The sequence below is a fragment of the Manis javanica genome, chromosome 3 (assembly GCF_040802235.1).
Source record: "Manis javanica isolate MJ-LG chromosome 3, MJ_LKY, whole genome shotgun sequence".
Classification (NCBI taxonomy): Eukaryota; Metazoa; Chordata; class Mammalia; order Pholidota; family Manidae; genus Manis; species Manis javanica.
This window is the reverse complement of record NC_133158.1, coordinates 178,805,671-178,829,926: the sequence shown is the minus strand read 5'-3', so window position 1 is coordinate 178,829,926 and position 24,256 is coordinate 178,805,671. Positions and strand designations below refer to the sequence as shown.

The 24,256-nt window shown below is 42.3% G+C and overlaps 1 protein-coding gene and 1 long non-coding RNA gene across 2 annotated transcripts in view; both read left to right on the top strand.

Annotated features, from left to right (window-relative positions):
* The window catches only part of LOC140848523 (uncharacterized), an 88,284-nt gene that overhangs the window by 703 nt on the left and 63,325 nt on the right, over positions 1-24,256 (top strand). The window lies entirely within an intron of this gene.
* Positions 30-18,278, top strand: ZNF662 (zinc finger protein 662). The gene is given in 6 exon segments (XM_073232466.1): positions 30-409; positions 2,363-2,489; positions 3,133-3,246; positions 6,340-6,417; positions 6,420-7,050; positions 7,052-18,278. Coding segments are annotated over 6 exon segments (1,332 nt in total). The 5' UTR covers positions 30-319; the 3' UTR covers positions 7,344-18,278.

Genomic DNA, 24,256 nt, shown 5'->3' with positions numbered 1-24,256 from the left:
GAAAAGATCCCCAGAGAAAGCCTTCCGTGCGCGCCGCGGTGCGGAGCCGCCGGTGTCTCGGAGACCCGGACCCCTCCCCGCCTTCCTCTGTGCCGGGAGGGAAGAGGGGACCACAGAGATGCGGCGCCCTCCACCGTCCTAGAGAAGCCCGCGTGGCCAAGGGCCGCAGCCTCCACCTCCCGGCTGCGGAGCTCTGGCCGCCGGAGGCGGGGAGGCCGGGCGTGAGGCGGGGCCCAGGCCCCGAGCATCCTCCCCCGGCCCCGGGCAGCCCCCGGTCGGGCCCGGCGCGCGCCTGCTTCCCCGGAGGGCGGCCCGGGCTATGGCTGCCGCGGCCCTGCTAAGCAGGGCGCGTTCCGGTCTGGCACTCGAACTGCTCCCGGGGCCGCCCGCGCCGGCCCGGGCGTGCCCGGTGAGTGCGGGGTGGGCGCCACGCACCCGGCTTGGCTCTGCCCCGGGTTTTAGGTCCAGATAAGGGGCCGGGAAATAGGTGTACGGCCCAGAGTGGAGGGCCTCGAGGAACAGGGAGAGGGCACAGTGGATTGGACACCTCCCAGACTCGCGCCGGCAGGGGAAGCACACGTGCGTCTGCACAGGCGTGAACCGAGTGCTAGGTGTTCCCAGAGCACTGGGCGCGGCCACGAGTGCCTAGAATTTCCGTCTCCCTGGTTTTAACAGAGCTGGTTATGTTTGAAGTGGGTCTTGAGATGAACATGAGCTTGCAGTTGCAGGAGGGAGGAACTGGATCTCCAGGCAGATCCAAAGACACAAATCTGGGCATGGAAGGGATTTGGATTCCTAAGAGGTTGGTGACAGGATAGGGAATGAGGGCGGTGGTGCAGGAGATGATCCTTCACAGAGCGCTGGGTCCCAGAATGGTGAGTGGAACTGTCGGCCTGCAGAGCATTTGGACTTTTAGTTAGACAAAAGTGAGCTCCCCAAAGCCTTTGAGCCTCAGAGTGCTGGGGAAGTTGCTGTGGGGACCTAGCTGGGCACGGATGGACGTGAAGTGGCCTAGATGGGGCCCCTTCAAAGTATGGAGATTGTGATCCTGAATGAGGCAGTGGCTGGGAATTACGAGTCTGTGTTCCTTGAGGAAGAGGATGAGAAATGAAAGAAAAGGCAGGAGTTCAGGCTCCCAGGGGTAGAGAAAAGGGGACATGGAGACTGGGATGTGGGGAAGAAAGGGAGGTGGGGTGATCTAGAGGGTGTGTTGGTGTGGGGGAGCTGTCATAGCTGGGATTCGCCCTCCAGTGCAGCCTCCCAACAGCCTGAGTGTTCTGAGGTGCCCTTGGCTACTTTGGCTGGTGGGAGAGGAGAGAGAGGGGCCTACACAGGGGCAGCAGGGGTGGCAGGAGTGAGGATGGAGGGCAGTGTGTGGTAGGTAAGAGCCAGAGAGCCAAAACAGGCCTGAGTTCTGTCTCGGTTCTGTAACTTTAGGAGAAGTTAATCTCTGGGTCTTGGTTTCCTCTTCTAGAAGATGAACTTAATACCCTCCTCACAGGCTGTGAGGCATATGCAAGGCTTGGTAAGCTCCGAAGGAAGACCCATTGTGGAGATGGAATGGTACTTGGAGCACAGATAGTAGTTTCCAGTAGAGGGATGAAAAGGGAAATTTTGCAAACTCATGAAAAAGCTGAGAGGATGTTTGCTGAAGTGGGGATGAAGAGCCATTTGAAAAATTTATGGCTGATTCTGTAAGACCTACCGGCCTTATTCCGGTCTGCGCTTCCCCCCAGTGAGGAGACGAAGGCCATGGCAGATCGATGCAACAAGCAAGAGGTTTATTGTTCCAGCTAGCTGGGGCCCAAGTGTCTGCCCGACACAGCAGGTTTCAACAAGGACCCCGAGCACTCAAAGCCAAGGGTTTATACAGCATTTTCAAAGCACTTTACTCACAGTAATTTTCCACAGCTACACATTATTCTTGCAAGACATACATCCTGGGGTTAAGCAAGGGCAGGATAAGACTACTCCTCAATGGTTAGGGAGGTTCTGCACGATAAGCTTGGTATGTAAGATTAGCTGCCCAAGGTTAGCTGACCAAGGGTCACAGCTGCCCACCACCTGGTGCTCATGATTAACTTGTTTTTCAAGGCCTTACCCAGTCCCAGTTTTTTTCTTTCTAAATAAAATGGCTTCTAGGCCCCTAAGATGGCTACTCTTATGCTAACCTATTCCCATTCTTACAATTCCTTTCATCTTTGTAAGTAGGGGGCAAAAGTCTGCTGAGATTTCCCTTAGGTAATCAAAATCCAGAAACTCAGCTGGCATCCCCTCCAGTACCTCCCACTGCCTGGTGTGCCTCTTATCCAGGCCTGGGTCCTGGGATTGTCCCAGGACATTTAAACACATGTTGTTTCAGGAATCAGTGACCTTCAAGGATGTGGCCATCTACTTCTCTGAGATTGAATGAACCAGCCTGGCCCCTGTTCAGAGGGCCCTATACAGAGATGTGATGCTGGAGAATTATGGGGCTGTGGCTTCCCTGGGTAAGGGCCTTTCCCTCTGGACTCTGCCTCTGCCCTTCAGAGTTGCCTGGCTCCTTCTGCAAAGCCTCAGAAGTCTGATAACCCTCAGCCAAGTGGCAACTTCAGGCTCTTGGATTCTTAATGACCCAGCCCCAGCAGTCGCTAGGAAGTGGAGAATCCTAGTGTCAGTTCAGGCCTCACATCAGACTTCCTTGCCTCGGGATGGGAACTGCCCAACTCCTAACCCCTGTTCTGTGGGTACAGGGGAACCAGAGCAGATATCTGGTGCCCCACCGAGCCCTCAGTTCCCCACCACCTTGGTTTGGGAAACCCGGCCCAATACCAAGCATCCTTATGTAGGTGTCTGAACTTTGTGCTCTGAGAGAGGGAGAAATCAGGAAAGCTCAGTTCCTTAATGAATTAAATAAATCATCTGTTTGCTCGCTCAAACTGTTACTGAGTGCCTCTTACTCTGTCTCCTTCCTGGCCTTTGCAAGCTTCCTGGCCCCTTTCCCTGGGTCTCCTGCCTCTTTCCCTAGACTTCCTTTTCTTGCCCTCCCTAGTTATTTCCCTTCTTTGCCCTCCTGCCCCTGAAGACACAGCCCTGGGATTGCTCTGTGTCACCCCACTCACCTGCCTGTCCCATTTCCTTCTCCTGGAGCAGCATTTCCATTTCCCAAACCGGCTCTGATTTCCCAGCTGGAGTGAGGGGAAGCAGCCTGGTGCTCAGCTCCTCGGGGAGCTCCGCATGGAGAGGGCCCAAGGGGCATCTTCTCCGGTGAGTGAGGGCATGTGTGCCAGTCATCTGGCCAGTTCCTTGTCTTGATCTTTAAAATGTATTAGGTATGTGTTCTCCTAACCTAGTGCTATGAACACCAGTGGTACCCCTCCTTTTCCTCTGTGTTCCCGTGGTTTTTCTTGTTCTCGAGTCCTTGCTTTAATCATCCTGGCTCCTCTGTGTACCATCCTCATTCGCCTACTTTGCCTCCTCCCCATCTCCACTGTTCTTATCATGGCCACCCTTTATTTCCTGACCGAATTTCTGCTCACTTTCTGGTCTGAGGTGGCCTTCCTGCTTCCCCAGCCTGCTTATAGTCTTCCATCAGAAGACTGACTACCTCTGGGGTATCACAGGCCAACATTGTCATTATAAATCAAGAAGTCCCTATAACCCTGAGTCAGATATTCCCATTCAGGGATTTCTGGTGGGGAAACCTCTGGCAGTTTTTTAGATCCAACACAAGGCTTTCCTTCTCCTAATTTACTAGTGAGAATTATGCCTCCTTATTGCCCCTCTTGCCCCATTTTGTGTTCTTCCCACAGGGGTTCTTCTGTGGGCCCAGTGGGGTTTGAGCAGTGCCCCCAACTTTCCCCTTCTCACAGTTCCTTGCTGTGTCAGTCTCCATATTAAGATATTCTTGATTATAAATACCAACCCAGTTCAAACTGGCTTAAACAAAAAAGAGGAATTTGTTGTTTCATGTAACTGGGAAGCCCATTGGTGGAATGCAGGTATGGTTTGTTAGAGTTTTCAGTCTCTGCTTTTTTCTGTCTCTCTGTATGTTGGCTTTGTCTCCAGTCTGGCTCCTGTCATGGTTGTCAGGTGATTGGTAGTTGTAACCAGGGCTCTGCTTTGTTACCTAGGAGGAAAAACAGGGCAGGCCTTCTTTAGGCTTTAACTTTTATGAATCAAAGTCCCAAGAATTGCTATAATGGACCATCTTAAGCATTAGGCCAGCTCTCAATCAATCACTGTGGCCAGGGAAATACTGTGTGCTGTTGTTGTGGCCTGATTGCTGATCCCTGAACTGATCTCATGCAGTGAGTGGGGTGGGTTAACCTGCTTGGCTTAGACCAGTGAGGGCCCACACTAGGAGCTGGATTTGGAATCACTCGCCGCATGGCCACCCCACAGTGCAGGAGGGGTCAAGTGGATGTGGGGAGACAACCACAGAGTCCGCATGCAGGGTCTCCATGCATGCTGTTCCCACCACCCGAAGGAATTTTCCATCTTTGCTTTCTGCAGGAGTCCAACAGCTAAGTCATCCCTTGAGTGAAACTAGCTCTCTGGCCCACAGCAGATCTCCTTGGAGCATGTGTCCTTATGCAAAGTCCACTTTTGTCTTAGAGAACAGAATGCATGGGAGACGCATAGTCATTGGTTTCAGCAACATTCAGAAGGTGTGGAACTGACCTGTTTCTCAGGAGGCTTTGGATGGGAGTTAAAAACATCTTAGCTAAACCTGAGGAAGAGTTTATTAGAATGGACCTTTGTGATTAGAGGTGTCTGTCATTTGAATAAGAAGGGACTCCTGGCCATGGCTGAGTGAGGCCATGAGGCAACCTCTTACGGATGCTGTAGGGAGACCCACCATCGCTCCTTCGTGGAAAGAGAAGGCTGTATATGGGTAGGAAGGAAGGAAAAAGAGGTTGTGGTTTCCCAGCACAGTCCCAGGAATAGCTGTTTGCAATTCCATCCTATCCCGATTCTTTCCTATGTGAACTGGCTTCACCTCCTAGGGGAGGTGCAGAAGAGACCTTAGTCCTTCCTATTTCTTTACATTTTTCAGGTGAGTGATATGTTTTCATATTTTTGGGAACTGATGAAATTAGAGCTTCCCCATGCCTCTGCTTTCTATCCTTTATATTTTTATCCCCATCCAGTTTCAGTTCATCTATGTCACCAGCCTTCCCACCACCTTCATTCTTCCCCTACCACTTCCAAGTCTGCTCCTTTCCTAAAGGGCCCTACTCCAACTGAGCCAGACTTATTTGTATCTTGACCCTGGCAGGATATCCATTTCTAAAGCCTGCTGGGATCCCCCATTTTGAGCAGGTGGAAGAGCCACTGAACCTGAAAATGCAAGGAAAGGGTCCAAGCATAATTTGTACTGGTAAGTGGGAGAGAAATGAGAAATGTTTTCTTGTCTTCCCTTTGTAAAATATTAACATTTCAGTAAAAGATGCTCTAAAAATCCCCAAACCAATTGATCAAGAGGAAACTTAAAACTCTAAGCGTCTAGCTTTCATTTGGACATGCTCAATTAATTAAATTTCGGTGGGTCTTGTGCCTTACTGAACAGACAAGACAGACTATCTATCTGGCTGCCATTCTCAACTAATACTTTGTAAGTAAATGCTGTATTTTACTCATGGTGTTAGTTTCTAGAGATCAAAGAGCAAGTAATATATGGCCCCTAACCCTGGAAGGGCTCACAGTCTGACAGGATGTAATTACAGCAAAATGTGATACTATAACAGAGATGTGAATAAGACACTATGGGAACAAAGAGGAGGCAGTATTTGTCCAACTCTGCCTGAAGTAATTTGGGGAAGCACTTTTTTTTTTGTGGAGGAGGGAAGCACTTTTCATGGTGTACCTGGTGATTGGATTGAATGAGAAGATAACATTTTCATTCAATGTTGAAAAGCATGAGGGAGATTCTTCTTGCTGCTCCCTGCTGTGTGTGACAAGCCCAGGTTCCCCAGATATACCACAAAGGATTCTTTATTTCAGAATAGGTCCTCTTCCCTGAACCCTGGCCCACTCTTCGCATGTTATAAACTGGACCACCTAGAAGAAACTCTGACGTATCTCCCTTAGATTCAACTCAACTATTTCTGGAGTTCCCCTTGTGCTTGGCCTGGTGCTAGGAATCATAGCCCTCAGGGACTCTTTGTCTAGTTTCTGCCTTTTGCTTTTGGTTGCTTTCTGTTTATTAGTCCTGTTTTGTCATTTTCAGGTAGGGCAGGGCCATAGAGACACAGGGGTGGCACTTGGAGAGAAGTGGACGTGTTAATACCACTTGGTGACCATAGTCACTCTGTCATGGGTAATGATGACATTTGCAGCTCTGATTTCTTCTTCCAGAGGGTGTGTTGAAGAATGAAATGGAAGATTTTATTCTGAAGGAGGACATTTTTGAGGAGGTACAGCTATCAAGTGGACCTGGTGGTTTGGCCCACAGGAGTTTTGGTTTGGAAAAACCTGTGAGGAGGAGATAAGTAGGTTCAGGAGATTGCCTTACTATCCTAGTGGGGGAAGTGTGAAGAAAACTAGAAATGATGTTATAGAAGTGATTGTCAAAGATGAGATGATATCAGGAGAAGACAGTTCAGAGAACATTGACCCCCACCTTATTATACATCAGAAAATTCTAAGTGAACAGGTATCCAATATATGTGAAGAATGTGGCATGGGTTTTGATCAAAATGAAGACTTTGATCAACATCAGAGAATTCTAAATGGAGAGAAGGTCTATGGATGTAAGGAATGTGGGAAGACTTTTAATTTTCGCTCACAGTGCATTGCACATCAGAGAATTCACACTGGCGTAAAACCCTATGTATGTCAAGAATGTGCTAAAGCTTTCATTTGGAAGTCAAACCTAATTCGACACCAGAGAATACATACTGGAGAGAAACCCTTTGAATGTAAGGAATGTGGGAAGGGTTTTAGTCAGAACACAAGCCTTACACATCAGTGAATCCACACTGGGGAGAAACCATATATGTGTAAGGAATGTGGAAAATGCTTTACCAGGAACCCAACCCTTCTTCAACATCAGAGAATCCACACAGGTGAAGCCTTATGAATGTAAGGACTGTGAGAAAGGCTTCATGTGGAACTCAGATCTTGCTCAGCACCAGAAGGTCCATACTGGGGAGAAATCTCATGAATGTACTGACTGTAGAAAAAGCTTCATTTGCAAGGCACACCTTATCCGGCATCAGAGAATCCATACAGGGGAAAGACCCTATAAATGTAATGACTGTGGGAAGGTATTCAGTCAGAATTCTGTTTTGATTAAACACCAGAGGTGCCATGCTAGAGAAAAACCCTGTAACTGTCAGACTTCTCACCTTGAACCTTAGAGAGTACTTAGTGGGGATATTTCATTATAATTCTTATGCTACAACACAAAATAAGATGACCTTCCACAATTTGTAACTCTAATAGCCAGTATTATTTTGCCCCTTTTCCTACATAGATAACCAGATAGCCAGACTGGTCCAAAGGTTCAACTGTGTTCATAATGGTGACATTTATTTGAGCACCTACTCTGTGTCAGGTACTATGCTAACCACTCATACACATTCTTTAATTTTCTTAATCCCATTAAGGTAGGCGCTCTTATCCCCATTTTACAAATGAAAATTCTGAGATTGAAAGAGATTATCAAATACTCATTCAGGGTCACCCAGCAAGTAAATTGGTAGAGTTGAGATTAGAACTAAGCCTATCTGATTCCAGAGTCTACTGTTCTTTATTTGTGCATATTTCTGCTTCTGCCTATTTTTATCTGCTCAAATTTCCCTTCCTCATCTAAGACCTAGCTCTTCCACCTGAACAGACCTCTCTTCTACTTGTAATCAGTACCACTCAAGTTGGTATTTAATTATGTGCTTTCTTTTATTTTTTTTAATAGTCTCATGCTGTTAGTCCAGCTACATAACTTTTTGAGGACCAACATTGCATTTCTTTTGGTTTTCAAATTTTGAAACATTTATTTATTTACTTATTTTATTTGCATGACAGGTTTTTTTTGGTATCATTAATATACAATTATATGTGGAACATTGTGGTTGCTAGATTCTCCCCATTATCAAGTACCCACCACATACCCCATTACAGTCACTGTCCATCAGTGTAGTAAGATGCTCTAGAGTCAGTACTTATCTTCTCTGTGCTATACTGCCTTCCCTGTGTCCCCCACTACATTACATGTGCTAATTGTATTGCCCCTTATTCCCCTTCTCCCTCCCTCCCCACCCATCCTCCCCAGTCCCTTTTCCTTTGGTAACTGTTAGTCCTTTCTTCGGTTCTATGAGTTTGCTGCTGTTTTGTTCCTTCAGGTTTTTCTTTGTTCTTATACTCCACAGATGAGTGAGATCATTTGATACTTGTCTTTCTCCACCTGGCTTATTTCACTGAGCATAACACCCTCTAGCTCCATCCATGTTGTTGCAAATGGTAGGATTTGTTTTCTTCTTATGGCTGAATAACATTCCATTGTGTATATGAGCCACATCTTTATCCATTCATTTACTGATGGACACTTAGGTTGCTTCCATTGTAAATAGTGCTGTGATAAACATAGGGGTGCATATGTCTTTTTGAAACTGGGAACTTGTTTTCTTTCGGTAATTTCCTAGGAGTGGAATTCCTGGGTCAAATGGTATTTCTATTTTGAGTTTTTTGAGGAACCTCCATAATACTGCTTTCCACAATGGTTGAACTAGCTTACATTCCCACCAGCAGTGTAGGAGGGTTCCCCTTTCTCCACATCCTCGCCAACATTTGTTGTTGTTTGTCTTTTTGATGCTGGCCATCCTAACTGGTGTGAGGTGATATCTCATTGTGGTTTTAATTTGCATTTCCCTGATAATTAGTGATGTGGAGCATCTTTTCATGTGCCTGTTGGCCATCTGAATTTCTTCTTTGGAGAAGTGTCTGTTCATGTCCTCTGCCCTTTTTTTAATTGGGTTATTTGCTTTTTGGGTGTTGAGGCATTTGAGTTCTTTATATATTTTGGATGTTAATCCCTTGTCAGATATGTCATTTACAAATATATTCTCCCAAACTGTAGGATGCCGTTTTGTTCTTCTGATGGTGTCCTTTGCTATACAGAAGCTTTTTAGCATGGTGTAGTCACATTTGTTTATTTTTTATTTTTTTTCCCTTGCCTGAGGAGATGCATTCAGGAAAAAGTTGCTCATGTTTATATTCAAGAGATTTTTGCCTATGTTTTCTTATAAGAGTTTTATGGTTTCATGACTTACATTCAACTCTTTGATCCATTTTGAGTTTATTTTTGTGTATGGAGTTAGACAGTAATCCAGTTTCATTCTCTTGCATGTAGCTGTCCAGTTTTGCCAACACCAGCTGTTGAAGAAGTTGTCATTTCCCTATTGTATATCCATGGCTCCTTTATTGTATATTAATTGACCATATATGTGTGGGTTTATATGTGGGCTCTCTAGTCTGTTCCATGATTTATGGGTCTGTTCTTGTGCCAGTACCAAATTGTCTTGATTACTGTGGCTTTGTAGCAGAGCTTGAAGTTGGGGAGCGTAATCCCCCTACTTTATTCTTCCTTCTCAGGATTTCTTTGGCTATTTGGGGTCTTTTGTGGTTCCATATGAATTTTAGAACTATTTACTCTAGTTCATTGAAGAATGCTGTTGGTATTTTGATAGGGATTGCATTGAATCCATCAATTGCTTTAGGCAGGATGGCCATTTTGACAATATTAATTCTTCCTATCCATGAGCACAGGATGTGTTTCCATTTATTGATATCTTTAATTTCTCTCATGAGTGTCTTGTAGTTTTCAGAGTATAGGTCTTTCACTTCCTTGGTTAGGTTTATTCCTAGGCATTTTATTCTTTTTAATGCAATTTGAATGGAATTGTTTTCCTGATTTCTCTTTCTGCTAGGTCATTGTTAGTGTATAGGAAAGCAACAGATTTCTGTGTATTAATTCTATATCCTGCAACTTTGCTGAATTCAGATATTATATCTAGTAGTTTTGGAGTGGAGTCTTTAGGGTTTTTTATGTACAATATCATGTCATCTGCAAATAGTGACAGTTTGACTTCTTCCTTACCAATCTGGATGCCTTTTATTTCTTTGTGTTGTCTGATTGCCATGGCTAGGACCTCCAGAACTATGTTGAATAAAAGTGGGGAGAGTGGGCATCCTTGTCTGAAACATGTAGTTTTGACTATATAGAACATGCTCATGATAAAAAAAAAATTGAAATAGTTCAAAAGGGTGTTAGTGAAAAGTAAATTTCCTTTTCATTCCTGTCTCCCAGTCATCCTCAGAGGCAGTTGTTATTACTGGTTGTGTATGTTTCTGGATATATTCTTTCAATATGTATACAAGTGTTTATGAATAGTGCTGCCAGAAGTCTACCTCACTGAAAACCATATTTGATGTATATGACATTGCAATTACTTTGCCAATTCCAGTACCTTCTCTTCTTCAGAAGTTGTGGTCCTCTTTGAGATCACCAGGGTGACTGAAGGAAAGGAGCAGAGTGTAGTCTAGGTTGTGTAATCTTCAGAGACCTGACTGCCCTTGAGTTTTAAGGTGGTACTCTGGGACTAGAAAAATGTAAACCAACTGGGAGATTTTTTTTCATAAGAATCTGTATAGCTACAAAAATCCTTAGTGCACCCCATTCTACATCCTTTCCCAGTCAGTCCCCTCCTCACCATTCTAATAGCCCACATCTAGAAGTGAGCTGTCGGGCCATCTCCAAGGTAGAGAGAAATAGCCACTCTCTGATGCTGGTCACCACTGTGTTAGGTTGCCTCAGTTAGTTAGCAGTTGAAATATATTCCAGAATTTTGGCATCAGAGTCAGAGATGCCCTCCCTGGGTCCAAGATCAAAGAAAACAAATGCTAGAAACATAAAGATGCTACACAGCAAGTAAAGTGGAAAGTAAGGAACTCCAAAATTAACTAACTATACTTGAAATCAGGAGTCTTAAGATAAAATATTAATATTTTAAAAAGGGGATGTAGATTGTTACTACTAACTATGAAGAAATGCAGGATATTAGAAAATAGTATTACTGTCTTAAAGGGTTAGAGAACAAAGGCCCTATTCATAAATGCGGGCCAAAGGAGATGAAACATCCATTCCATATCCTTCACCTTTGAAATCATTTTTCCAACTGCAGTTTGCCTCAGATATTTAGGCATCCCACTTTATAAGCTCTCAGTAAGTTAATGTAATTGTTGACTAAGGTGCAAGGAAGAGAAGCAAGAGGCTTACTTGGACCAAACTTCTTCCTGAAAATTGCAAGCATTTAAATAATTCTGTACTTATTAAATAACCCTGTAATTCTATAGGGTCCCTGATTGTTTAAGCATATGGTCATGTAGTAAGGAGAAATTGGCCTAGCACAGTCCAGCTAGGGTAACCTCTAATAAGCAGTAAAAATTTTGTTTTACACTACATGGGACCAGGAAATGGAAATGAGTGATGTGAACAGGTGTTTTGAGGAAGTTGTTTATTAACAAATCTTACTGAGCACCTACTTGTATGCAAAGCACTATGCCAAATGCTTCATGAACAGCAGTAAGTCAGACCTGCTCCTGGCCTTCCAGAACATTAATCTGGTGGGAGAGACAAACCAAAAAAAAATCAATTAAATGAAATTACTAAAAATTACTAAGTACTATGAAGGAAATGAATGGTAGAGAAAGGGAGAGAGAGAGAATGATGGGGAAGGGCCCTCTATATAAATGGTCAGGGAAGGCCTAGTCTAAGAGGTAATGTTAAAGATGAGTCTGGAAAAAGCCACATGTATGAAGAACAGGAAGAACAGCAGGCAGAGGGAACAGCTGTGCAAATTTCCTGTTGTGTGAAGTGTTTGGCATGTTCAAGAAACCAAAAGGTTTTAACTATAGCATAATCAAGAGGTAACACAATTGGGCTTGTAGGGGGCCAGATCATTCGGTTCCATCCTAAGTGAAAAGAAGCCACAAAGGGTATTCAATGGAGGATTGACATGTTTGATTCATATTTTAAGATAAGTGCTCTGGTTGCTAAGTAGAAAATGGTTTGTAAGGGGTCAAAGTGAAAGGAGAGATTATGTTGGAGACTGTTGTTGTCCAGTTTGAAGGTGACCGTGGCCTAGAGAGGGTGGTGGTAAGAAAAATGAAGAGAGGGAAGCTTTTAAGTTATTTTGGAAATAAAATCAGTGACCTGTTAATGGATTGGATACAGGAGTAATGGACAGGGGGGAAGCAGGGATAGCTTTCTCTTTTTTGGCTTGAGCAGCTGAGTTAGACAGTGGTGCCATTTACTGGAATGGGAATAGGCTTGGGGGTGGTGAGAAATCTAGAACTCTGTTTTGGATTAACATTTGAAATATGTGTGAGATGTGCAAATCAATTTCAAGTTGGTGGTTGTGTATATGGGCTAAAGCTCTGGGCTAGTCATATCTGGAGCTGTGCATTTGGGAGTTATCAAATGAGCAGAAGGATTTAAAGCCATTAAGAAATGAATGAAATCCTCTAGAGTGTACTCTAGCCTACTAGCCACTCTAGAGCTACTAGCCACGTGTGAGTTTTAAAATAAAATTTTAAATTTGGGTCCTTTGGCCAATTTCAAGCACCCAATAGCTGTATGTGGCAGTTGGCTACCATATTGGATGGTGTATACATAGAACATCTTCATTATTGCAGAGAGTTCTATTGGATGGTAATGCCCCTGCAGAGAGTAGAGCAAAATATGAGGACCCAGCATGGAGTCTTATGGAATACCAATTCAGTATCCAGGGAGTTGGACAGATGGAAGTGTCAGGAAAGGATGCTGAAAAAGAGCAGTCAGAGATTTGCACCATTACCCAGTGACACACAGGCAGCAGTTGAAATAAGGTTGAAGCTCAGACTAGGGCTCCAAGGATGTGACCATTGAAATCCTAAATATTCACAAGTTCCCACAGTGAGGATGATGTAGAAGCCAGATAAAGTCAGTATCTTAAAATGGGAGATAGATAATGAATAGAAATAAAAACCCATGGAAATGGAACCATGAAAGAGAAAGTTCAGAGCTACAGAGGAGCATCAGGATGATGAGCGACCCTAGAAAGTCTCTGCCCCAGAGACGGAAACATTCACAGGCAGAGTAGGGGGACAGCAAGACAAATTATAGGAGTATCACAATGAGGTAATTATCAAAATATGGATGGGCATTCCAGGAGGATCATGAAATAGCATGTGGAAACAGATGGCCTTACCAAGAGAATTCCTGACTGGTCTTTTCCTTACCAGAGGCCCCAGAGATAGGCACTTGGAAGGCCTGAGCCCGCGTCAAACACTCCACGGTCTGTGATGAAGGGATTGTAACAAGAATTTCCAGTTTGCAATGACACTTTCCACACATCTCTGGGTCAGAAGAGGAATAAAATCAATACTTGATTCCTAAATTTTGGAGAAGAGTGCAGGCATGCCTCAGGGATACTGCGGGTTTGGTTCCAGACCACTGCAACAATAAAGCAGATGTCACCATGAAGTGAGCCAAGTGAATTCTCTGGTTTCCCAGGGCATATGGAAGTTATGTCCACACTATACTGTAGTTTTATTAAGTATGCAATAGCATTCTGACTAAAACCACATATCTTAATTTGAAAATTCTTTACTGCTAAAAAATTCTAACTATCATCTGTGCTCTCAGCAAGTCAGTCACTAATTACAGATCACCACAACAAAGACCGTAATAATAGTGCTCAGTGCAGGGTGCCACAAACCTTCAATTTGTAAAAAACACAACCATTTGTAAAAAAAAAAAAACCCTGCTTTGCTTAAGAAAGCAAAATGCAATAAAATGTAAAAGGTAGATACTTAAAGTATTCTCTGATAAATTGCAATTAACAATATATTCAAATGAAAAATTGGTTATGGTAAAATTTTGTCTTCAAAATTTTCGAAAGTAGTATTGGAAAGCAAGGAAATAGAGAGGTAGTGTATAGATTGATTCACATAGTAAAAACTAGCGGGCCTGCCCAGAATCTCTTGGGGGAAGGAATAATTAAATCTCCTGATTTGCCAACTGGAGCTAGCTGTGGAGTTGCCTGTTTTAGAAGCAATTCAGTGTCTACAATTCTAAGCCAGTCTTTGGGACTTTGAGTCAAGAGCTCTGTCATGGGCACCTCTTATTCGCTTCCCAGCACCTGTTCCCCTTCTCTCCTCCTCTGTGGGAACAGTAACCCAAGTATTCTTTGGGGAAGTACCCTTTCTCAGCCACTTGGTTTGGCTCCCTGCCTCCCCCACCAGTTTCATAAGTGGACCTACTTAGCCTACGTCTGTCATCTTAATCCCTTGGCCACAGGGCCAGTGAACTATGAGAAGATATTTACTGGGCCTTCTGAAAGAAAGGCTTTTCTCTGGGAGGACACAGTGGAGATATTCTCTGTCCTCTCTATGGTATGTAGGAAAAATGTGAGGCCTGGAACTGTAGCAGCAGTGTTTTGTATGAGAAGCGGGGAGTCTGGAACTCCCTGGCATTAGCACGTGCAGCCTGAGGAGGAAGCCAAGGCCAAACAAGAGCGGCAAAGCAGAGAGAAACTGGGACCTGGGTAACATTTAGCTTTACCTGAAACAGACCTACCTCTGGACTTTACAGTTATGTGAGCCAATAAACATCTTTTGTTAAACTAATTAGATTTGGGTTTTCTCTCATTTGCGACTTAGTCATGCTGATGCAGACTGCATTTGAAAGCACTGTTTGCTTGTACAGCACCTTAATGTCACATTTTTTTTTCTTAGTAGTCACACAAGCTCCTCATTGGTATCTCATCTCGGTTGCCTGAAAGGTGAGTGTCCAAATAAATAGGTGCCTCTTCTGCCCTAAAGTTGCCCTTAAAATGGGAGATAGATAATGAACACTGCGAGACTGTTTTGTTAAACCATAGCATACCTTCCAATTTTGATGAAAATATGCTCTCAGTTCCAGATTCTCTAGTGGATAACTTCCTATCTCTTTGAGATATCTTCCAGGCTTCTCTACCCTATCTATGTAAATCTTGGGATTTCCATGTCACCTATTTTTGAAGTCAGGTTGTGAAATAACTGGATGTTTTTCATATGCTAGAGACTTTGTTTTATTGAACAGTGTTCCAACTGAGAGGGGCAGATTCCATATCTAGAGCAGATTCTCTGAAGTTGAAAGTCATTTCTCTACCCAGTGACTGAATTGCAAATAACTTTAATAGCGAAAAGTTGCTTTCTTACTTAACAAAAAGAAAAAATAAAAAGAACTAGCTTTGACCATTTTCTTTTCCCAAAAGGACTGTATTTGTGAGGTTGGTGTAAGTGATATAGTGTTGGAGTTAAGTGACTGCACTCCTGAGCCTCCAGCCGCACTTCAGTGTATCTAGTCCAGGCTGGACTGAAGTGTGCTTAGTACACTGAAGTGCGCTTAGCATGAAGGGGGCTTCAGAACCACTGCCTTCTGATTTCCACTATATTGTACCCACTAAGGTTGATAACAAGTTATTCATTAATTTTCAAGTATACTACAAACAGAAACTTTATTCTGTTGATAATAGAACAAGAAATGAGAAAGAATTGGTGTGTGAAAAAAAGCCAAAAAGTAAAATTGTCAGACAATCAACTGCTGTCTTAGGTAGTAGAGTATAGTCCATACTACAGATTTCTCTTCCCTTTGGATGAGTTTCCAGTCCACCAGGAGCACCCAGTGGAGAGGTTGGCATAGACTTTTGACTCTGCCCCTTCTCTTTGAGAAAATGTTAATTCTGAATGCATGGTATCCAAACACCAGGCCCAGATTTATTTTACTATTTTCCTCTTGAGACTCATAGTGCTAAGCTCCCCTGATACATCTGCCCTGGGGGTGGTAGAGCAGATTCCCTGATGTCCCTGTGAAAAATGCAAGCCTGTGTGAAGAGGAAGCAAGAAAAGGAGAGGAGTGATAGATAATCTGATGGCAAATAAATTAAAAACCAAACCAAAAACAAGCCAGGATGTATAAAGGTGAAAGTATTCTGAAAAGGTTAAAGGCACACCTAAAGGAAGACACACATCATGATGTAAATATGGAAAATGAAAGTCAACTCAAAGTGTACATAAGAGGTGGGTATGATCCATCCATAAAGTCTTGGTGTCAGCTCGATCTGCAGAGGCTGCTGCCCTGCAAGGTGGGAGTTGTTCTGAAAGACTAGTTCCATTTCACGACAGCTATTCTCCATTTCCTCTCTGTTCACTCAGTCCATAGCAATTGGCTTCTGCTCCTACCAAACACCTTGAGCAGTCGTTACTATCAGCAACTGGCTTCTCTGGCTTCATCCTTGACTGCTTGTATCCCTGTATGTAATTTACACATCTTGAAAATGTCCTCTTGTCTCCTGAGACACCAGTTTCTCTGTTTGGTCCTGACCTGTTAGTTCCTGCCTCCTTTGAGTTTTCTTCACTTCTGTCCTCACTTTAAAGATAAATTGTCCCCTAGGTATTCAATCTTGTCCCTCTTTTAACTCTATACAATGTCATGAGGTGACAGGGTTATTCACCAACTTGGATTAAACTACATTTAGGTGACATGTACAAAAATTTATTAACCTTACCCACAGGTACACATTAGCCCATTTTTCCACCCCACGTGCACTGGTCCAAGCCAGGAACCTCATGGGAACTTTCAGCTCCTCTCTGTCCTGCACCTTTATAAACAGTCTGACCAGGTTTTAATGATTCCGATTCACAAATGCAGGTCTGTCATTTGCTTCCCACTACTACTTCACGTTACATGGTCACTATCAGAGTTTTGTAACTGCTATTGTCTTTTGAATCCTCTCTCATCTGAGGTCTAGAACGTTTTTTAAAGTAAAAATCTCATATCACACTCTCTATAAATATCCTTTAAAGCAAAATCCTATTGCCTATAAAGCAAAATCCAAGTTCCTTAGGTGAAAACTGTATTATGACTTGGTTTATCCTATCTCCCATCAATCTCCTACTCAGTTTTCACTACAGCCATATTTCTTTGCTTCTATCTCTCAACTATGTCTTGCCTTTTCAAGGGATGAGTGAGTGTATCTGCATAGGTCAGTGGTTCTCAATTAGAGGTGATTTTGCTTCCTTCCCTCAGAAGACATTTGGCAATGCTTAGGGACCTATTTTTGTTGTCACAATTGGGGAGAGAACTTGTATTAGTACCTAATGGCTGGGGGCACTACTAAGTATACTACAGTGCCCAGGGCAGTCCCCCCACGACAAAGAATTATCTAAGCCCAAGTATCAACAGTGGTATCGTTAAGAAAAATTTTCTATAGGTCAACCATAGCTGGAAGTGTGGCAATCATTTCTTTGCACCTTTAGAAACTTGCTGCAAAGGAAAAACAAGTCTCAGCATTTAGGGAGCCCAGAATGGAAGCATAGATTTATTAAGAGGAAGACTTTTTATCCACAGTGGGTGATCGAATCAGCTGCAAAATCAATTGTACTTTTCCAACCTGCAAAGCCAGTTTTCTTCCCTAGGTCAAAGTGGGTGCAAGAACTGGAAACATAGATATTTAAAGGGAGCCAGGTAACACCCTCTGCTTGGCAGGGAGAAGACTACTCTCATCCTAAAGCACAAGTAACTGAGGTAGGGCCCAGAGGGATGAAATTCTGCCTCCTTCTAGTTCAAGTTTTCAAGATTCTTTGGAGCCAATGCTGAGATAGAAATGCTTTAATGGAGAACTAGAAGGATGGGACAAGTCTCTAGTTCTGTTGCTTTAAGTCTTGAACTATAAGGTCAGGAGGCCAAACTAAGGATCTTAACAAGATCAACAGCTGGTAGATATCCCTTCCCTTCCCTGCAATTGATAATAATGTGATGCAGTAGACTTGATTCATTGCTCCTCCAGTGGATATTCTTCCCTTTCTTCTTTTTAATAGGTACATCTCACAGCCATATGTGTGTGTTAAACTACATCACCAGCTACCAGGGTGGACACTGACTGGTTTAAATCAATTCTCATTCCTTTGCATTTCCATATTAATTTTAGAATCTAGTTGTTAATTTCTACAAAAATACCTGCTGGGATTTTGGTTGAATCTATAGGTCAAATCAACAACTACTGATGTCTTAAAAATGTTGAAGATTCTGATCTATGAACACAATATATCTGTTTGTTTTAATTTTGTAGTTTTTGTGTACAAGTCTTGCACATACGTTGTCAAATTTATCTCTAAATATATCATGTTTAGAAGCCATTGTAAATAATATTTGTTTTTAATTTTTAGTTTCCTCTTTGCTACTATGTGGAAATAAAATTGATTCTTTAGTGTTACTCAGTATGCTGAAATATTGCTGATTGCCCAGACAAGGCCATCAGCCCCCTTCAAGCCTCCCCATCATCACTGGGACTTGAACTCGAGGCCCTGCGGGAAACCGGCTGAGCAGAAACCGGACCGGCCTGGGTGGGGGAGGGGACCTGGGTGGAGCAGCGGCCTCTGCCGCTCATTGGTTTAGTCAGGCCCTGCCCCTGTGCTCAGTGTCCAGGGCAATAAACAGCCCCACCTCAGTCTGTCTATTGAGTAGCCAAACTGTCTAGTACATTTTGGTTTTAGGTGTTTACTCCGAGATGGAATTTACTTAATCCACCAAATTAAAGAGATTCCCAGGATTTGCACTGGCATAATGGAATTTCTTCAACCTAAGGCCATTTCCTGTATGCATACTTAATGTATATTCAACAGTAAGCCTATAAATTTCTTTCCAAATTATTGGAATGATAATAAAGAATTCTTTTCCATATCTGTCCATTCACCCTTTTCATAGCATCTTCTTTCACTGTGTCATAATATTAAAATTAAATCCTGAGTATTTAGACTTGACTGGGTTTTACAGTCTCTGTTGTGAAATAACCTTGGTCTGCAATAGACTTGTTATTTGGGCCTCATCTCAATATTTAAGGTTTTTCCATGGCTGATATCAGATTCTAGAGAGTGTTTTTGGTCTATAATATTCACATTGGGCTTTAATATTTTTAAGATATATGTTTTTCAACAGCCCAATCATTTGATCTGACCTTCTTCTGAAGGCTTCTTTGAAGTCCCAATCTCTATGAAATATCTACTGTATCAGACAAATAGGTACAGAGATCCAACAACATCTTGATTTAAGAGAAATGGAACACCCATGTCCAAGCAGTACCTATTTACTATTTTTGCAAGGAATTACTACTTGTGTTAATACTGGATAAAGGCCATTGTGAAATTAGCTTTGCATGTGAGGATTTACATTGTGTTTGCTTTTATGTCCTTCAATTCATGTTTTTAATAACCTTTGTCCTTATTCAACTCTTTCTACCCACAAAGATGGGGTGTCTAGCATCATGTACCAACTTTCCTCATGACCTTAACTTCCCTGCCTTAACTTCCCTTACCTCCCTTAATGGGTTTGGCATCAGAATGCCATGAACCTAAGAAAACTGCAGAACTGAGACTGGGTTGAGGGATTTTGTCTTTTCTCTTCATGTGTGAAGAGAGGGAGAAGAAAATGAGGGTGATGGTAGGAGCCATTTTGTCTCAAACCAAACCAGTTAAGGTGTAAAAATCTATAAGCACATGGAGTTGTATGCTGGTTGGGAGTTGCAGGCATTATCTTTAATTAGTATACTTGCAGAATCAGTCCCCTGAAGGGTAGAATCTCTGTTTTCCAGTGATTAACTAAGTAGCCAACACAGAATGGGATTTAGAAATAGTTTGCTATTATAATACTGCAATATTTGGGACATGCCTTACATCTTGATATGTAATTTTAGCATGACTACTATTCTTTTCTTTCCCAACTTGCAAGGGCTATAGAATTAGTGAAGCAAATTAAAATCAATCTATATATTTTAGAAAAAATTATATTAGGTAGTCATCAAAATCTTATCAGTAAACTATCTCCAAGTCTTGTTTTTGTTTAGTTCCTTTGAATTATTGGCTTTTATTGCTGAAAAGGACTTTTGAAGTTGGTTAATTTAAGTGTCTTATTTCTATACAGGAAAAAAACCAGATTGAGAATTAAGGGACTTTTTTTTTTTTTTTTTTTTTTTTTTTTGAGAGGGCATCTCTCATATTTACTGATCAAATGGTTGTTAACAACAGTAAAATTCAGTATAGGGGGGTCAACGCTCAATGTACAATCATTAATCCATCTCAAGCCTAATTCTCGTCAGTCTCCAATCTTCTGAAGCATAACGAACAAGTTCTTACATGGTGAACGAATTCTTACATAGTGAATAAATTCTTACATGGTGAACAGTACAAGGGCAGTCATCACAGAAACTTTCGGTTTTGATCATGCAATATGACCTATAAACAATCAGGTCAAATATGAATATTCGTTTGATTTTTGTACTTGATCTATATGTTGATCCCCCATTTCTCCTACTATTATTATTATTTTTATTTTTAATACAATGCTGAAGTGGTAGGTAGATGCAAGATAAAGGTAGAAAACATAGTTTAGTGCTGTAAGAAGGCAAATGTAGATGATCAGATGATCAGGTGTGTGCCTATGGACTAAGTATTAATCCAGGCTAGACAAGGGCATCAAGACATCCACGGATGCAGAAGATTTCTCTCAAAGCAGGGGGGGTGAGGTTCTGAGCCTCACCTCTGTTGATCCCCAAATTCTCACCTGATGGCCCCCCTGCGACTGTGCCTGTCTTAGGTTGTTCCTCCCTTGAGGAATCTTACCCGTCTCTGGCTAACCAGTCATCTTCCGGGGCCATACAGGGAAATGTAAAGTTGGTAAGTGAGAGAGAAGCCATATTGTTTGCAAAGGTTAGCTTTTTACTTCTTTGCAGATTTATGCCCTGTGGATTCTATGCCCAGCACTTGTCTCAAGGTATCTTTACCACCTGGAGGAATTATGATACTCGGTAAATTCGATATGAGGCACGAATTCTATTTAAGGGTTGTAATTAGGAAGGAAGAAGAAAAGCTATAGATGTAGCATACGAAGGAAACTTGGGAGGATTGATTATTTCTTTGACATATCTTCTTGTAGAGTACCTTAAGTATGTATAGGTTTTAAACTACTAAATAATTTGCACACATATATTAACATAATAGGAATACGGTGACATAAACAAAGCAAATCTATAATTACCATCCATCTCCAGTGAAGCCAAGAAAACCATTTAGGCACCCTAGGCATTTGTGAAAATTTATCTATGATATGATGGATATTGTCCAACTGTACTTGAACCATCAGACAAATTAAAGCAGCCCATTTCTGGGATCTGTTCACATCCCATATGTTCTTTTAACCATAGATAGTCTATAGTCATGAGATTTTGGAGTGCTACAACTTGCACCCCTCCCAACTCCTGGATGAGTTCCAACAGTACAGATCCGGTCAAATTCGTTGTCTCACTGTATGCACATGCCAGCCTAGACATCTCCCTCCTCATTCTTATGGCAAGTCCAGGAGATGGTGGGCTGGATGCAGCCACAACCGCAGCATCGTCCGAATCCCTGTGGAGGCTTTTTGATGATCATCCCCCGGCACAAGTCCTCCAGAGAGTGCTGATGCCAGAAGCTCCTCCTCATATCGTATCTTAGTTCATTTTCTGGGTATCCAAGCTAGGCCTTGATCTCCTGTTAGTCCATTTTTGGGTTCTGTAACTTCACTGCTGTTTTGTTCCTTCAGTTTTTCCTTTGTTCCTATACTCCTCAGATGAGTGACATCATTTGGTATTTCTCTTTCTCCGCTTGACTTATTTCACTGAGCATAATACTCTCCAGCTCCATCCATGTTGCTGCAAATGGTTGGATTTTTCCACTTCTTATGGCTGAGTAGTATTCCATTGTGTATATGTATCACATCTTCTTTATCCATTCATCTACCGATGGACATTTAGGTTGCTTCCAATTCTTGGCTATTGTAAATAGTGCTGCGATAAACATAGGGGTGCATCTGTCTTTCTCAAACTTGATTGCTGCGTTCTTAGGGTAAATTCCTAGGAGTGGGATTCCTGGGTCAAAAGGTAGGTCTGTTTTGAGCATTTTGATGAACCTCCAAACTGCTTTCCACAATGGTTGAACTAATTTACATTCCCACCAGCAGTGTAGGAGGGTTCCCCTTTCTCCACAGCCTCGCCAACATTTGTTGTTGTTTGTCTTTTGGATGGCAGCTATCCTTACTGGTGTGAGGTGATACCTCATTGTAGTTTTAATTTGCATTTCTCTGATAATTAGCGATGTGGAGCATCTTTTCATGTGTCTCTTGGCCATCTGTATTTCTTTTTTGGAGAACTGTCTGTTCAGTTCCTCTGCCCATTTTTTAATTGGGTTATTTGTTTTTTGTTTGTTGAGGCGTGTGAGCTCTTTATATATTCTGGACGTCAAGCCTTTATCGGATCTGTCATTTTCAAATATATTCTCCCATACTGTAGGGTTCCTTTTTGTTCTATTGATGGTGTCTTTCGCTGTACAGAAGCTTTTCAGCTTAATGTAGTCCCACTTGCTCATTTTTGCTGTTGTTTTCCTTGCCCGGGGAGATATGTTCAAGAAGAGATCACTCATGTTTATGTCTAAGAGGTTTTTGCCTATGTTTTTTTCCAAGAGTTTAATGGTTTCATGCCTTACATTCAGGTCTTTGATCCATTTTGAGTTTACCTTTGTATATGGGGTTAGACAATGGTCCAGTTTCATTCTCCTACATGTAGCTGTCCAGTTTTGCCAGCACCATCTGTTGAAGAGACTGTCATTTTGCCATTGTATGTCCATGGCTCCTTTATCAAATATTAATTGACCATATATATTTGGGTTAATTTCTGGGGTCTCTAATCTGTTCCACTGGTCTGTGGCTCTGTTCTTGTGCCAGTACCAAATTGTCTTGATTACTATGGCTTTGTAGTAGAGCTTGAAGTTGGGGAGTGAGATCCCCCCTACTTTATTCTTCTTTTTCAGGATTGCTTTGGCTATTCGGGGTCTTTGGTGTTTCCATATGAATTTTTGAATTATTTGTTCCAATTCATTGAAGAATGTTGCTGGTAATTTGAGAGGGATTGCATCAAATCTGTATATTGCTTTGGGCAGGATGGCCATTTTGACGATATTAGAGAATTAAGGGACTTTTAAAGAACTTTTAAAGTCTTCCAGTGCTTGCATGCATTTGTAGTAAATATTTCCTATGTCTGGTGTGTAGATTCTAGGAAACTTTCTTCACAGATTGAGGTTCAATTTTTTTTCTTGGCTTATAAATCCTCTCTACATCAACTCCACCCTCTCCACTCTCGATGTCCTCTCCTGGCTGCTTTTTTTTTTGGTTGTAAGAGTGGGACATGCTCTTCAGTTTTCTACTTTTTGAGAAGAGATAGGTTTCTTGTTTTTTTAATTTTTCCTTGAACACACTTAAACACTAAAAGACTGCAACTATTCAGTAGCAACCAAGGCAATGTGATAATTGGTGAGAGAAAGAGGAGGCATATGAATTTTATAGTCATTCACACTTTTTCTCTGAGGATATTTGCCTAGTTGTGCAGAGTCCAAGCCTTTCTCAGTGGAGGAGGTAGATTTCAGACGTTCTATGTATTTTATATATGTATTAATATGGAGAAATGTGTAGAATGCCAGGTAGTTGACAAATAAGTGAAGTGTGCAATGAATTATTGGTTGGCTAACCTCAGAGCCATTTTCAGGTCTGTCCTTTTATGGCTGTGATAACTGTGTCCTGACAAGGGTCACTGGCCTAAGGGGAAAATGGGGAGTTGAAATCCTGACCTTATTCACCTAGGAAATTGTATCTGTTCAGTGGTCACTGTTTCCTGATAGGCATTGGGGTGCTGTACAGACTGTTTTGGCTATAACCAGCATCTTTCTTTGTTGCTATCTTTCACTGTACAGTATGAAAAAGCTCAATATTCACTTTTCTTCTTTCCTATATTGCAAAGGTCATATGGTACTCTTACTTGTCTCCTAGTCTCCATTCTCTCCTGCTTCCATATAAATTGCTAAATTTCCATTTCCCCTCTAGATATGTTGGCCATGTGACCAACTTCTGGACATTGGGATGTAATGGTATGTGCAACTCCCTGGTCATACACTTAAATATGTGCCCAGTGCACCATTAGACCAAGGAAAACAAAATTCCACTCCAGAGCATGCAGGGGGTCCTGCACTTCAGACCTCTACATTTTTAAAGTCATCTACTGTGACCTGGGAGTGTCTGGGTCCAAAAGTGCTGTCAAACGGGGTGGTCCAAGAACAGATTGTGACCTATGTAAGCCCTGGAAGTTCCTATGGCCAGGATCTTCACCTGACCTTA